At 37.5% G+C, this 14,934-nt stretch overlaps 1 protein-coding gene across 2 annotated transcripts in view; it reads right to left on the bottom strand.

Annotated features, from left to right (window-relative positions):
• THSD7A (thrombospondin type 1 domain containing 7A) overlaps positions 1 to 14,934 on the bottom strand; it is a 546,002-nt gene that overhangs the window by 93,482 nt on the left and 437,586 nt on the right. For both annotated transcript variants that reach the window (XM_086397610.1, XM_086397611.1), the window contains exons 7-8: positions 13,306 to 13,500; positions 1,246 to 1,480 (exon numbers count right to left, since the gene is read on the bottom strand). In XM_086397610.1, coding sequence (XP_086253736.1) covers positions 1,246 to 1,480; positions 13,306 to 13,500 — 430 coding nt within the window. The remainder of the gene's footprint in view (positions 1 to 1,245; positions 1,481 to 13,305; positions 13,501 to 14,934) is intronic.

Genomic DNA, 14,934 nt, shown 5'->3' with positions numbered 1-14,934 from the left:
ATCATCTTAGCCATGTGAAACATGAAAAGTAAAACCCATCGGTTTTGCATGTTTCTTAATTTCTAACTAAATGATGGGGCAAAATATTGCTAAAGTCCAGAACCCTGGCCATTAGAAAGAAACAAGTCATCATGAGATTTTTATTTATCCCCTGGAGTTTGTCATATATCAGTTACATTATTATCATTTCTCTGAAACACTAAGAAGTATCTCAAATTTTCCAAGAGAAAATAATTTTAAGATTTATTGAGTGCTTACATTACTACTTTTTGTTTTCATTAAATTTCTGCAAATATTTTTGAAAACTGAAGCCAGAATCTGTTAAGTAGTATGTTTAAGACCACACACGAAACCTAAGTACTTGACCAAGTTTTCAGAAATTTTGATACCCGTGAAAAATGGCTTATACCAGTGAAAAACTGATGGGTTTTACTTGTTTCACACGGCTAAGGTGATATGAACTTTAAAAGATGGATGCTGTCTAAATCACAAATAATAAGAGTTTTTTTCCTCTTTGCATATATTTTTATAACTGATTTATTAATTTTCTCCAAGAAATGATTAGCCCAATTTATACTGATATGGTTTTTTTTGGTTTCTCACAAGGCCCATACATGTCAACTCTTGGGTTCTCTAGCAAACCGTTTGCTGTGTTATCACACTACTTGTTAACTACAATGAGACACTGGTGCTTTTTCTGCTTATTCTAACTCTCATCCTATCCTAAGGCTCTCTCTTGGGAGTAAATGGTTTATTCATTTAACCATTAAAAGATGTAGTACGTTTGGCCTCAGTATTTTTGATATAGTGCCTTCTAAGGGAAATGAAAGGCAGATCATAGAAGGCTATTGCCCAATTCAACTAGATGGGCAGCCTCCACAGCCTACGGGTACACAGGAGGTCATTGATGACCCCCACTGCTAGGACTTTGGATACTGTCCCTATTGATCAGCCAGGCCTAGAGTGAGCACTTCTTTCACTGCCTTACTAGCTCAATAAAAGCAGAAAGTGCTACTATTAACACTGAAAGTAGGTACCACATGGAGAGATTTCTACAGAATTTATGGATCCCAGGTACCAGCTGTTATAACTTTATCAGTGGCTGCCTTCAAAACAGAGAAGTCTTACTCTTGAGGTCAGGTATGATGAGCATCAAACATTCCATTTCACGAAGCAAGTGAAGCCTGGGCCCATCCCGACATGGTTGGCCACAGGAGTTAACTATTGTCGTTTTCAAGTCCTTACTTTTTGGGTCCCACTTGGCCAACATTGACCCGCACGCAGATGACTTTTCTTGTCTGCATGCCAACGGAGCAAGAGGCCTCCCCGTTCCAAGCTGTAGTTGTGTTGAAGGACGAAACTGAAGTGTCCTCGATACACTGGCCCCAGGGTCCAGTCTGCCAGTGGTACACAGTACAGGGATGCTCGTTACAGCTGCGTACCTCTTGCAGAGCACTGGTGTTTGGGCACTGAACTCCACCTACAAAAACAGACAGTATTAGCAGGTTAGATATGGTGCCAACAGAAACCTTATCATCCTCTGCTCCTTGGAATTAACAATAAGAATGATACCGGCCACTTACTAGCACATGTGGCCATACACTGCTAGGAAGGCAAATCACATGAATGGCATTGTCTGGCTTAAAACTTAAACTTTGTGGTATATTTGATAGTCGGTTTGGGGGACTCAGGAGGACCTCAAAGACAGGCCATTATTCTCTAGAGAAGATGAAAATGAGGAACAAACAAAGCCTATGTAATTCCTAACTAGAGGAAAAATGGACACTGAGAATCTACAGATGGGGAAAACCCAGTATGTTCACAAATGATATCCATCAAATTGAAAGTCTTAATTATAGGTTTCAAAGTGCTGCTTATTTCAGTGAATTAGGATTTAGGGTGATTTAAAATCAATAGAAGCTTTCTGACCCTCCATGGCATCACTGAAGAATACATTATACATGTATTAATGATAATACACCATATTTCTTCAAACCTAAAATGTGTGAATGACTGTGAGATAGACCATCATTTTATGTGTCCCAGAGAGAGTAAAATGGCATCAAATTAAACTACAATACTTTTTTTATCAACTCTAATTTTTACTGTATGCTCACCCAAATAGCTTTGTATGACTTATTTAGATACTTTTAAAAAAATGTACCACTTTTACATACATTAAAAGGGAAGGTATTCCTAAAACTTCTTTACATTCAGAATCCAAATCTTTCAAGTAGCTTATTAGTTGACACTCATCAAAGTTTGTGTTCTCCAACATATATCATCTCTGTGGCATCACATGCATTGGTTATCCAGGATTTCTTAAAGAGTGTTCCCTGTTGTCTCCACGTTTTTTTTTTTTCCCAGGATACTGGTATCTATTTCTAAGTTCTAATGTGGCTCCATTTTTAATTGTACCAGAAGATGTTTGTCAATGAAAGATTTAAGCTAGCAACCAAGGGAGGGTTTATTTTCCTTCCTCAAATGGCCCTTACCTATTTTTATTTCTTTGTTTTTGGTAGAAATATTATGGGGTTGCTATTGCTCTCAGGAATAACAATGAAATTCCCAAGTACTAGCAATGACAACTATATTATAACTGCTGCTTGGTCACAGTGATTTTAAAATGAACCTAATATAAGATGCAGTAATTACAGAGATGATAAAGGGTTAAACACATGTGTCCTTTAATCAATAGAATGTGGTGTGGAGTTGTCAATATGGAACTCTTTTTTAACATGCTGGCCCCATTATAAGTACTTTATAGGTGGGATCTCATTTTATATCCACAGCTGCTGAACAAGTTAAAAATTATGAAGCGGATGAGTCTAAACAGCTAAATGATGCAGTCACAGGAGCAGTTAGGAATTTATGGAGTCCGGTGTTTTTTTGTTTTTACCTAAATGCTATAGATGGGGAAACAGTGGAAACAGTGTCAGACTTTATTTTTCTGGGCTCCAAAATCACTGCAGATGGTGACTGCAGCCATGAAATTAAAAGGCGCTTACTTCTTAGAAGGAAAGTTACGACCAACCTAGACAGCATATTCAAAAGCAGAGACATTACTTTGCCAACAAAGGTTCGTCTAGTCAAGGCTATGGTTTTTCCTGTGGTCAGGTATGGATGTGAGAGTTGGACTGTGAAGAAGGCTGAGCACTGAAGAATTGATGCTTTGGAACTGTGGTGTTGGAGAAGACTCTTGAGAGTCCCTTGGACTGCAAGGAGATCCAACCAATCCATTCTGAAGGAGATCAGCCCTGGGATTTCTTTGGAAGGAATGATGCTAAAGCTGAAACTCCAGTCCTTTGGCCACCTCATGCGAAGAGTTGACTCATTGGAAAAGACTCTGATGCTGGGAGGGATTGGGGGCAGGAGGAGAAGGGGATGACAGAGGATGAGATGGCTGGATGGCATCACTGACTCGATGGACATGAGTCTGGGTGAACTCTGGGAGTTGGTGATGGACAGGGAGGCCTGGCGTGCTGCAATTCATGGGGTCGCAAAGAGTTGGACACGACTGAGCGACTGAACTGAACTGAAATGCTATTTGTGATGCCAGCTCTGAAAATAAAAAGCTTTATCCTGTTAAAAACAGAGTATTTGGAGAAATTTATTGTTTACTTTATTGACAATTTGATCTAGTCACACTTATGTAGTCTCTGGATTTCATTTTAAGAATAGAAAATAACTGGTTGTTCACATGGAATGGTGGGACCTTGGGTGTTCATCACACATATCTGTGACAGTAAATGGAGGAATACTGAACATAATAAAAGGTGGGTTTTAGATATTAGGAAAGCAAGTTTTAAAAAGTTTAAAAATGTTAAGAAAAGTGATTCAATAGCTAGTGACCCTAATATGGCAGGAGACCTGGGTTCAATTCCTGGGTTGGGAAGATCTCCTGGAGAAGGGAATGGCAACCCACTCCAGTATTCTTGCCTGGAGAATCCTATGGACAGAGGAGCCTGGCAGGTTACAGTCTATGGGGTCACAGAGTCAGACACAACTGAGCAACTAACACTAATATGGAGGATGGCTCCTAAAGTTTGAGATCTGGGTAAAAGTAATAAGCAAAATCACACCCTGAGCTGATCTTCAGGTATCATTTCATTTGTGACTAAGGACATCCCTCTATTCAGCATATAAATCAGCAGGCAATTTATGTGATAATTTAACTGCAATTTACAGGCACTTATGCAATGCTGAACATGGGATCAACATCAGAATAACCTGTATTAAACAGCGTTTCATTACTGTCCCCTGCTTCATGAAGGTGAAAACATCTGTCACAGCTCATATCCTATCTTCCATCACACAGCTCAGCAACCCTGGGAGCAAGAAGTTTAGTATTTGAATAGGGACAACTCCTAAACCTGCTAATTGGATTGGAGAGAAGTAAATGAGCACTCTTATTACCCACTTCCCTGAGGCTCTAGATTTATCCAATGGTATTTCTCAGGAAAACACATGCTAACTGTAGAAAACTGTGTTCATTTTATATAACCATTTAAAACTATATCTTATTTAATAGTGAAATTACCCCTCCTCAATTGAATAATGTGTTTTTACTTACCCCATTTTTACTTTGAATGTATGTATGCTATGTAAGTTGTGATTTTAAAACTCTGCATTATTTTTGACATTGGAATTGACTGGTTGGTTTTGAAAAAAATAATAAGAAAAGAGCTTCTACAACATCAGCATAATGCGTCCAGGAACTGCAAAATAACTGTTAAGTTTACAAACATAAAGACTATTTATTTTCTTGCCCCAATCCACATTAAAGCTGCATCAGCATTTTTGGTGTGATGTCAAGGTATTTGCACAGATAAGTCCCAGTGTGGTCTTAATTGTAATAACGATGTGGCAATTTGGAAAGCATGGCTTGGATAATCAGTCACTGCAGCACCGTCATGTTGTTCGGGGAATACTTTTATGGTTGAAAAATTGATAGATATGATACTGAATTTATTTATTATTTACGGGAAGATTTAATTCCAGACATCTGGGAATATTCCCATTCCTGTAGTACTGAGATTATAAAATGTCACCTGTGATAAAATTAGTGATAAGTGTATATTTTTTAATCCTCTTCTACATAAAAATATATGCTTCATATTAATGTGACTATTTAGGCTTTCTATCACTTCACCAAAAGGAAAGATTTTATAATGCCAATTATAATATGCAAAGCTTCTCTCAGAAACTAAAAATGACTTTTCCTCCCTACCATCAAGCCCAAAAGAGCTTGGTTAGGAGACATTGAACAGAGCTGTTGTTTTTGAGTATGGCATTGAAGTCCTTACAATTTAGATGACAGATTGGAGAGAAAAAAAAAGAATCTTTTCAGGGACTTCCCTGGGGGTCCACTGGCTAAGACTGTGAGCTTCCAACGCAGGAGGCCTGTGTTCGATCCCTGGTCAGGGAACTAGTCCCACATGCCACAACTAAAGATCCTGTATACCGCAGCTAAGACCCTGGCACAGCCAAAGAAATAAATAAGTGTTTTTTAAAAAAGACCTTTTCAAAACATTAATTGAATACCTATGAACTGACTGCAATATGCAATGGTTACCTATGCTTCAAGGGATAGTCTAGAGGGGTTAGAAATAGAAATAATTCTACTCTCAAGGATCTTACAACGCAGTGGAGAGAAGTATAGGGGTGATAATATAAGCAAAGAATTGAGTACAATTCTAGGTGAATGCAATAATATAATGATAAAGAATATGACAATTACGTTAAAAGAGGTATTTAGTATAATTGGGATTCAAAAGTTTAAAATTACATTAGTTTGGGGGATACTAAAAATGACTAAGGTTGTCAAGATGAGGCATTGAGATGACTTTTGAAGAAATAGGAGTTCGATAAGCAGAGTTCTGGGAAGGGAGACAAGGAAGAGAAAATTTAATTTAAGCAGAAGAGAAACTAAATAAAAGCTGAGGCACTCAGGCAGGTATGACCCTGGGAATTAGCAATATTGATGCAGTCAACTGGGGTGCAGAGTTCACACAGGGAAGTAACTGAGGATAAGGATAAAAAAGTGGATGAGGCTCAGGGTAAGAAGAGGCTGTTACACTGTACTGTGAATTAAAATTTTAAGATACTTGTAACTTTGCCTGCTACTGCAGCCCTAATACCTTTGACAGCAGATTACTGGTGGGTGAAAGGCAATGGCATGATTTCAGGGAATCTAACTGGAAGTGCGAGAACCTCAAGAGACGCTGGGGCGGCCACCACCCCCTCCATTTTTTCCCCCTTGTAGTAAGGGACAAAAGATACCCCACAGTAGAGTCTGTATAAGTCCTGTAGGACTGTAGGAACAGACCGAAGTGGTGGTCATGTAGGAACAGACTGAAGCAGAACTGCTCTTTCAGTCAGTTCAGGAAGATGGGGAAGCAGCAGTATTTACTTAGAAGTCAGAGTTATGTGTGTATGTACGCTCAAAATAGATCCTGATCTCTTCAAATTCCTCTATAGGAAATAGAAGTACTTCCTGGTTTTCAGAACTAAAATCATTCCACTGCAAAAATGAAACAAGGTAAAACAAATATTTATCCTCTCAATGTTTTATACTGCAAAGTAAAACTTCTCAGGACTACTAATTATTTGAGGAAAAATTGGCATAATTTTATTTCAATTTGCATCTATTTTCTGCAAGTACAAAGAAGGTGTAAAGACACAGTAACACTTGGCTGAAGTTATAATATCAGGTCACTCTGAACTCTGCAAGAATAAATATTCTCTTATATCTTGCTTTTTAAAGATAATTGACTATAATGAGAACAGAAGTTGTTATACTTAGTGGAAAACACTTTGAAAATCATTTTTCCTTTTAACCAAGTTTGTTAAGAACCTGCAACATGAATTAAAAAATGGAGAAGGTCATAATTACAACATCAATTTTTAATTTTTTAAAAAATTCAATATACTACTGTTTATATCAAAAATATGTCAAACTTAAGTGTTAAAGGATTGAATTCTTTTAGAATTCCTGAAATAATTCTAAAGTAGCTCTTGGGACCCATCCTGTATTTTCACATGATACAAAGAAGATTTTTACATCCAAGTATCAAACAAATCTAAAAGCAAATTATTAATCTTATTTAACCAAAAGGCTTCAAGGCTTTTGAAACAAGACACATACACACACTTTTATTTTCAAGTTGAAAAGAAATATTTTTATATTAACTATCTTCAGTTATGCCATTTGTGATTTGGTTTCCAAATGACAATATTTCAGTAAGAGGCATTTTATGACATTTTTGTTTACTGCCAATACACAAAATAATAGGTTACATAATGTTACTCCAAGATTATATGAAAAGCAATTGTATTCAAATTATTTTTATTCTATTATTTTTTATGTTTAATTTTGAATTAACCCCAAAACTATAGGGATATTTAAAATGTTACCAATAATTTTTTCCCCTCGATCATATGGAAGAAGTTATTGAAATGATGCCCCATTACCCAAAATACTTCAGTATTATTTCCTGCAATCAAGGGCATTTTCCTATACATAAGCATATGCAATATTCAGGATTAGGCAATTAATACTGATGCATTATTTCCATCCAATCCTCAGACCCATTTAAACTTGCCAATTATCTCAGAACGTTTTTTTGTAATAAAAGGACTTGGTTCAGAATCAACTGTTGCATTTAGAGCTTATGTCTGGCTAGTTTCCTTCAATCTTTCTCAATCTTTCCTTAATTTTCATAACTTAGACACTTTTGAAGATTAGGGGCCAGTTATTTTGCAGAATATCTTCCAGGTAGGATTTGTCAGATGTTCCCTCATGTTCAGATTCTACAATATGCATCTTTGACAGGGATGGTACAGATATGACATCATGCTCTCCTTGTACCACACCAGGAACACATCCTTTGTATTTGCCCCATGACTGATGATGTAAACTTTGATTACTGAAATAACATAGTGTCTGTCAAACTTCTTCATTAGAAGGATACTTAAGACTGTAAATATAATGCTCTTCATCAGACTTCCAATTAATTTATTTATATCAAGTATGGATTCATGGTTTCCTTAGTTAATGTATATAAATAGCTATTATTGTTAATTTGCATTCACATTGCTCCTGTATGTGGCCAGTGGGAGACTCTTCAAGCTAGCTTCCCTGACCTTTTTTTAATTTCACTTTGATTTTATATTGGAGTAGAGTTAGTTTACAATGTTGTGTTAGCTTCCGGTATAAAGCAAAGTGATTCAGTTATGTATATATATGTGTGTATATCCACTTTTTTTTCAGATTCTTTTCACATATAGGTTATTACAGAATACTGAGTAGAGTTCTCTATGCTATATGGTGGGTGCTTATTAGTTATCTATTTTATATATACAATAGTGTGACCTTTTGAAATATTTTCCTCTCCTTTTCTTTCTGGCACAAGATACTCCAGGCACATCTTGTACTTTTGCTATTCCAGCCCTAGAATCAGCTATTTCTCCAAGAAGCCCTGGCTCCTTTCATCGGAGAATGGTATTAGACACCAAGATCTCAGTGCTAAACACACTGACTGCTAATAGGGTCCCACTGCTCTTATGTCATTTCAGTGAACAGAGTTAACACATGTATATGTCTATAATATGAATATCATACTTATATTTGAATTTTATGCATTTATGTATTTCTATGTCTAGGACTTCCCTGATAGCTCTATTGGTAAAGAATTCTCCTGCAATGTAGGAGACCCCGGTTCAATTTCTGGGTTGGGAAGATCCCCTGGAGAAGGCTACTCACTCCAGCATTCTTGGGCTTCCCTGGTGGCTCAGATGGTAAAGAATCCGTCTGCAAGGCGGGAGACCTGGGTTTGATCCCTGAGTTGGGAAGATCTCCTGGAGAAGGGAAAGGCTACCCACTCTAGTATTCTGGCCTAGAGAATTCCATGGGCTGTATAGTCCATGGGGTTGCAAAGAGATGGACAGAACTGAGTGACTACACTTGCACTTTCATGTCTAGGTTTACAAATTGAACACCATGAATTCACACTGATAACTTCAAATTCCAATATAATACAACAAGGTTTACTCTAGTTTTCTTTCTTAACATATTCAAAACTCCCTTCTTTCGCAATAAGAAACCCAACTATGTTTAATACATGTACCTATTTGGTCAACCAAGTCCCCTCACCAATCTCCCACTGCCATCCTCACTGCTCTACCATGGGCCATCTTCATCGCTCTGCTCATACTCTGACACCCTGCATTCAACCACTCCACGTTACTGAAACCCTCCGCAACCCTGCTTGGCTCCGACACCTCCCACTGGGTTGGTTTCCCCAGTGCTGAGATTCCCTCTTCATCCTGCTTGTGCCCTGGCATCCTGTGTTGGGTCACTGCTTTTACTCTCTTGTGCAACCCATGTGCCCCTCCCTTTAGACTTCTCAGCATCTCTGGCATTTCAGGTCAGGCCACCCTTTTCTCACTGGGGATGCCCATCTCACTCAGGTTGGGTTCTGACAACCCACCCTGGATCACTACAGACCCCCTCTCCTGCCCACCTGCTGGCACAGATGCTCAACTGTTTGGCTCCACTTAATAACTTTGCAGATAAAACTGTTCATGAAGGGAGCTAAAGAGCCTCGAAAGGACAGGAAGGAAAGGGAAAAGAAAGTATAGCATGAGGTAAAGGAAAGTGCTATTCTATTATTTTACCATTCTTTTAATAGGAGTAAAAAAATAATGAGTCATAACATTTTAACAATGCAAAGTGTGTCTAGTTCATTGGGGTCATATGGAATACTCCTCTATCTCACACACTTATATATACACACGTGGATATAAATACACAGACATAGAGGTAGATACACAGACACATACAAAAGAAGACTGATAAACCAGGGATAAGATCAGTAGTTAGCACTCCTTTCTTTCCAGCACACAGTAGGAATGTATTTCCTCTGCCCCCGCTGAAATTAGGTTCAAATTCAAGTCATGATTATATGACCTGCTTTGATAATGAAATGTCAATTGAAATGATATAAATCACTCTGGATGAAAGAATTTAATTGCTGACTCTCTTAAAACAGATAAGAGTCCCCAGCTACCTTCTTCCTCTGGCATGAAGATTGTGAGGTAGGCTTTCATACAGAGGTGCAATGCTGAGACATTTCATGGAGGACAGACTGTCATGGAGAGTTGCGTGTCACTGTAGCAAAATTCCCAAGAGGGAAAAATAATTGTTCTATTAAGTTACTGAATTTATGGGCTTACTGCAGTACAACTTTGACTTCATCAATACAGAGGTTATATAACCTCCAGTATAATGTATAATGGTGACATTTTTACTGAGATAAAAGTACAAATGAATAGGTTACAGCATTTATTTTGTAAATCCACATAAATGCTTTGCATGTGGACTTGTCCTGTAAGTTATTTCACCAGAAAATCATTTTATTTCATGTCTAAACAATCAATATATAATTTTATTAATGTGATCTTTACCCTTAAGGTTATCACAGTATTCTGATCCACAGATAATTAAGAAGATCAGGCTTCCCAGATAGCGCTAGCGGTAAAGAACCCATCTGTTAATGATGGAGATGTTCGATTCTTGGGTTGGGAAGATCTCTTGGGGGTGGGTATGGCAACCCACGCCAGTATTCTTGCCTGGCGGGCTACGGTCCACAGTGTTGCAGAGTCAGAAACAACTGAAGCGACTTAGATACACGCACACATGACACGTACAAGTATTAATTCTTGGGGAATAATAGAAAAAATAGCTTTTGTGCAGAATTATAAAAAGGTTATCTAATTGGCAGGGAAATGTGTTTTAAAACTTCCTGCAAATTAGTTTCTAAATCATTTAAAAAATAGCTTCAGAATTAGAAAAGTCTTATTTTGAAGGAAAGAAAATGTGTTTCAGTGTCAAGCAAATAACAGGTATTAAATTGTCTTTGAAGGACAAATTCTTCATTAAATATTTCACATAATGATACCAGTTTCTGTAGCTGTTATTAACCGAGACAAATAACAGCAGATTCCCCATTGACTGAATCTCCTCTACAGTTTCCACTTAAAATAATGTTTTGAGTTCACGGGCTTCCCTTGTAGCTCAGCTGGTAAAGAATCCACCTGCAATGTGGGATACCTGGGTTGGATCCCTGGGTTGGGGAGATCCCCTGGAGAAGAGAAAGGCTACCTCTCCAGTATTCTGGTCTGGAGAATTTCATGGACTGTATAGTTCATGGGGTCTCAAGGAGTCGGACACAACTGAGCGACTTTCACCTCACCTTTATGATTAATTATTTTCACATTTATAATTCTCCAGCATGTGTTTCTTATGATGCAGCTGTTAGCCTTCATTAAAAATTATCCAAGTCCCATCCTTTCAAACTAAGCAGATGATACATACCAAAGAGCAATCATAAATTCCTGCCTTTAAAGCATTTCATGACCTTTCAGTGTGAAGCATCACGTCTACGGAAATAATGATCTGGTGAGTTCTGCAAGCATGGCAAAATCTCAGCCATGTGACTCATAAGGCGAAAAGTCACTCATTACTAGTCACACAGCAAGTGTCTGCAGAGTATAATGGATTTATAGGAAGCGGGGTGACCACAGATCTAATTTTAATGAAGCCCAAGACATAATTTGAGCTGATAGAGTGTGAAGTCTGAATATAATCTCTACAAGGTTAGAGTTATTGTTTGACAACATAAGGAATATAATTTTTTCTTGGAAAGGTTCTATTTTTTCTATTAGGTTCCACAGATACATTCTTATTTTGGTAGCAAAAAATTACACTTATATTGAGGTGACGAGAAAAAAGTGTTTGGACACTTAAAAAATTCTAAATTTTCTCATAGGTTGACTATTTTAAATATGTTACATTTTCTCCCACAGAGTCCAAAAGACTGTGGGTGGGATGATTTGGGAGAATGGCATTGAAATATGTATAATATTATATATGAAATGAGTTGCCAGTCCAGGTTCGATGCACGATACTGGATGCTTGGGGCTGGTGCACTGGGACGACCCAGAGGGATGGTATGGGGAGGGAGGAGGGAGGAGGGTTCAGGATGGGGAACACATGTATACCTGTGGCAGATTCATTTTGATATATGGCAAAACCAATACAAAATTTTAAAGTTAAATAAAATAAAATAAAAAAAATATGTTATATTTTCTCCTGTGCCTTAAGGCCAACATATTTTTGGCCTTATATTTTTGCACAGAATAACATACAAAGAAAGAAAATTTGATTAAAAAAGAACACTAGCAGATTTCTATCACTAAAATGTTTCATAAACAGGAAAATGAAATAGGCAATGTGAAAACTCTTCTAAAATTGATTATTAACTGGGGGTATAGAAAGAAACATGTGCACATAAAGAAACATGTGCTTACTACAAATAGAAATCATTAACTAGTGTTAAATGCGAATGAAGATAGTCATTCAGCCTGATCATATTTAAATAACATATGCCTATATTCTTGAGACAGAACATGCGGCACGTGACAGAACTTGACTTATTTCTGTGTTTTCCTTACTCCTGTGTTATTTTCCAGAATGACACGATTAAGTATGACATTATATCACCCAGTCACAGAGGCCAAATTAGCATTCAGATACAAACTTGAGAGACAATCACCAAGAGCCTTGTATTTCTTGACAATGGAGCTTGCATGGTATGAATATATGAGAAACTTGTGCTTTATTCACCCAATAGCATGAAGTGATTTAGGAGCAACATATTTTAAAAGTGAACACAATCTACATATGAAACTCAGAGCCTATGTTCAGAAACCTGAATGGTAGAAAATCCATGTCATTTTCAGTCAAGCAATAATCATGGTGGTGGTTATTTTAAATAAAGTTTAGTACTTATGAGATGGTAGAATAGGATTTCACTGGGAAAAACCGACTACTGAAATGAGAGAAAACAATGAAACCCGTCATTTGGAATTTAAGGAGTCATTTTCAGATTTCTCCACAAGTTTAACACTTTGAAGTAGAAAGAACCTGAGTTATTAGGAGGGAGGAAAGGAAAAGTGAATTCATTTTTCAAAGTCTTTTCTCTTTTACTAAAAATCTATGTTCAAGGTTAATATTAAGGAAGAGCAGCAAGCTGCTGCTGCTGCTGCTGCTGCTAAGTCGCTTCAGTCGTGTCCGACTCTGCGATAGCCTAATACGTCAACAGATATTAAATCTCCTTGGTTTGCTGGGTTTCGGGAAGCTGATTTTTGTGGAACTATCACTGTATCTGGGCTGTACACACAACGAAAGGCACAGCAGCTTCTGGAAGAGATCTGAGTTCCTTTTCAAGCTGGAAACCTTACCTTCCTCTCCTGCATAGGCCAGGATGGACCGCGCTCGTGTCTGTTTTCCTTCTGTGGTTTTTCCTGAGCAGGTGTGAGAGCAGGAGGACCACGCTGACCACATGCTGAGCACACAGTCCCTGGGACAGGGCACATCGCAGGCAACCGGGATGGGGAAGATGGCGTCTCTGCACAGCTGTCTGTCAACTTCTTCTCCTGGGAAAGACATCATCACCAACAGTCCATCATTTTAAAATAATGTAAAATGAGCAACTGAAACCAGACAGGCACCAGAATAAATTAGCTTACTTTCCTTTTGTTCTCTGTTAAAAGCCAACAACAACAACAAAAAAAGAGTCACTGTCTACTACAGCCAGATGTTAAAAGAATACCAGGAATGAATAAACAGATAGATCCCCAAATGAGGCTTTTTTATTATCAGCGCTTAGGTGTGTAGATCAAACACATTGCTTCAAGTATTTTATGCTGTAATACCTGCCCAGGAAATGATGTTTATAGGTACTAATCTCTGCAATAAAGAACATCAGTGAACTACGTCTATCCCCTTTATTTAATTGTTGGAGATGAGCCATCATTCACAAATAATGATTCTATCCATAGGATGTACTATTTGTTTTCATGAAACCAACTCACAGTCGCTATTTGTAAACTCTTGTGTCTCCTAGGAAATTTACTTTTGTACAACTGGCAACCTTTTTCTTTCATTTAAAAATGACTTTGTTAGCTGGAAACAGACAGGAAGCATAAATAGTGGGACAGTATTATAAAACCACTGGCTATAGCGATCCCATTTTGAAAGGGGGAAAAAAAAAACAAGGTATGCAAATAGCAGAAGCAAGATGTTGTCACTCCAGTGCTGAAAGCTCTTCAGTTTCCTTCTGCTCTTAAGATAAAGGCTAGGTTTCTCAAAAGTTTATGAGACTTCAAACCCCATGGCTCTTGCTTCCTTTTCTAGCTTCATCTCACTTCACTTTTCCTGTTACCCCAAAGCCCTAGAGTCTGGCACTTATTTGGTGTTTTTTGAGTGAATGAAGTGAGATATACAAAAGACCAATGAGAAAGAAAATATTGTTGCTGTTAATAAATGCCAAAGAAACCTAAAATAAATACAAATAAGTGATCAAAATACAGTATGAAAAAAGTCTGAACTCTGTTGCATAGCTGGTAAGCATAGGAGCTAATGAGGTCATTCAAACAGAGTAAAACAAATACAAACAAGCAAAATTAATCCGCTATTTTTCTACAGACTATATCCATAATTCTGGATGGGTGTATCAGAAATGTGTGCTTTAAGGCATTATGCATTCAGATGAGAAAAGGTGACTAATCTTGCTTTTGTTCATTGACAAAACTCTGCTTTGTCACTGATGGAGGGTTAGGAGGATCATTTTAATGGACAATTGTTTATTCATGTATTTTAAAAACAAGACAAAAAATCAGAAGTCAATTGGAAATGCTCTAACATATTAAATAGCTACTAGTTTGTAGGGCTTTAAATCATCAGGCAAAATAAAAAATCAATTATAATGCACTTACATGTTAACAATCACTAGTTTGCAAGGCTTTAAATTATTAGACTTGCTCACTAGTAAGACTCACTAAAATGGAGGTGAGTCATCATTACATCAT

This window comes from Bos grunniens, chromosome 4, assembly GCF_055505025.1.
Source record: "Bos grunniens cultivar Pamir isolate PY7600 chromosome 4, Bosgru_T2T1.0, whole genome shotgun sequence".
NCBI classification, from domain to species: Eukaryota; Metazoa; Chordata; class Mammalia; order Artiodactyla; family Bovidae; genus Bos; species Bos grunniens.
The sequence above is the reverse complement of the archived record's forward strand: the minus strand, read 5'-3'. Positions and strand labels throughout refer to the sequence as shown.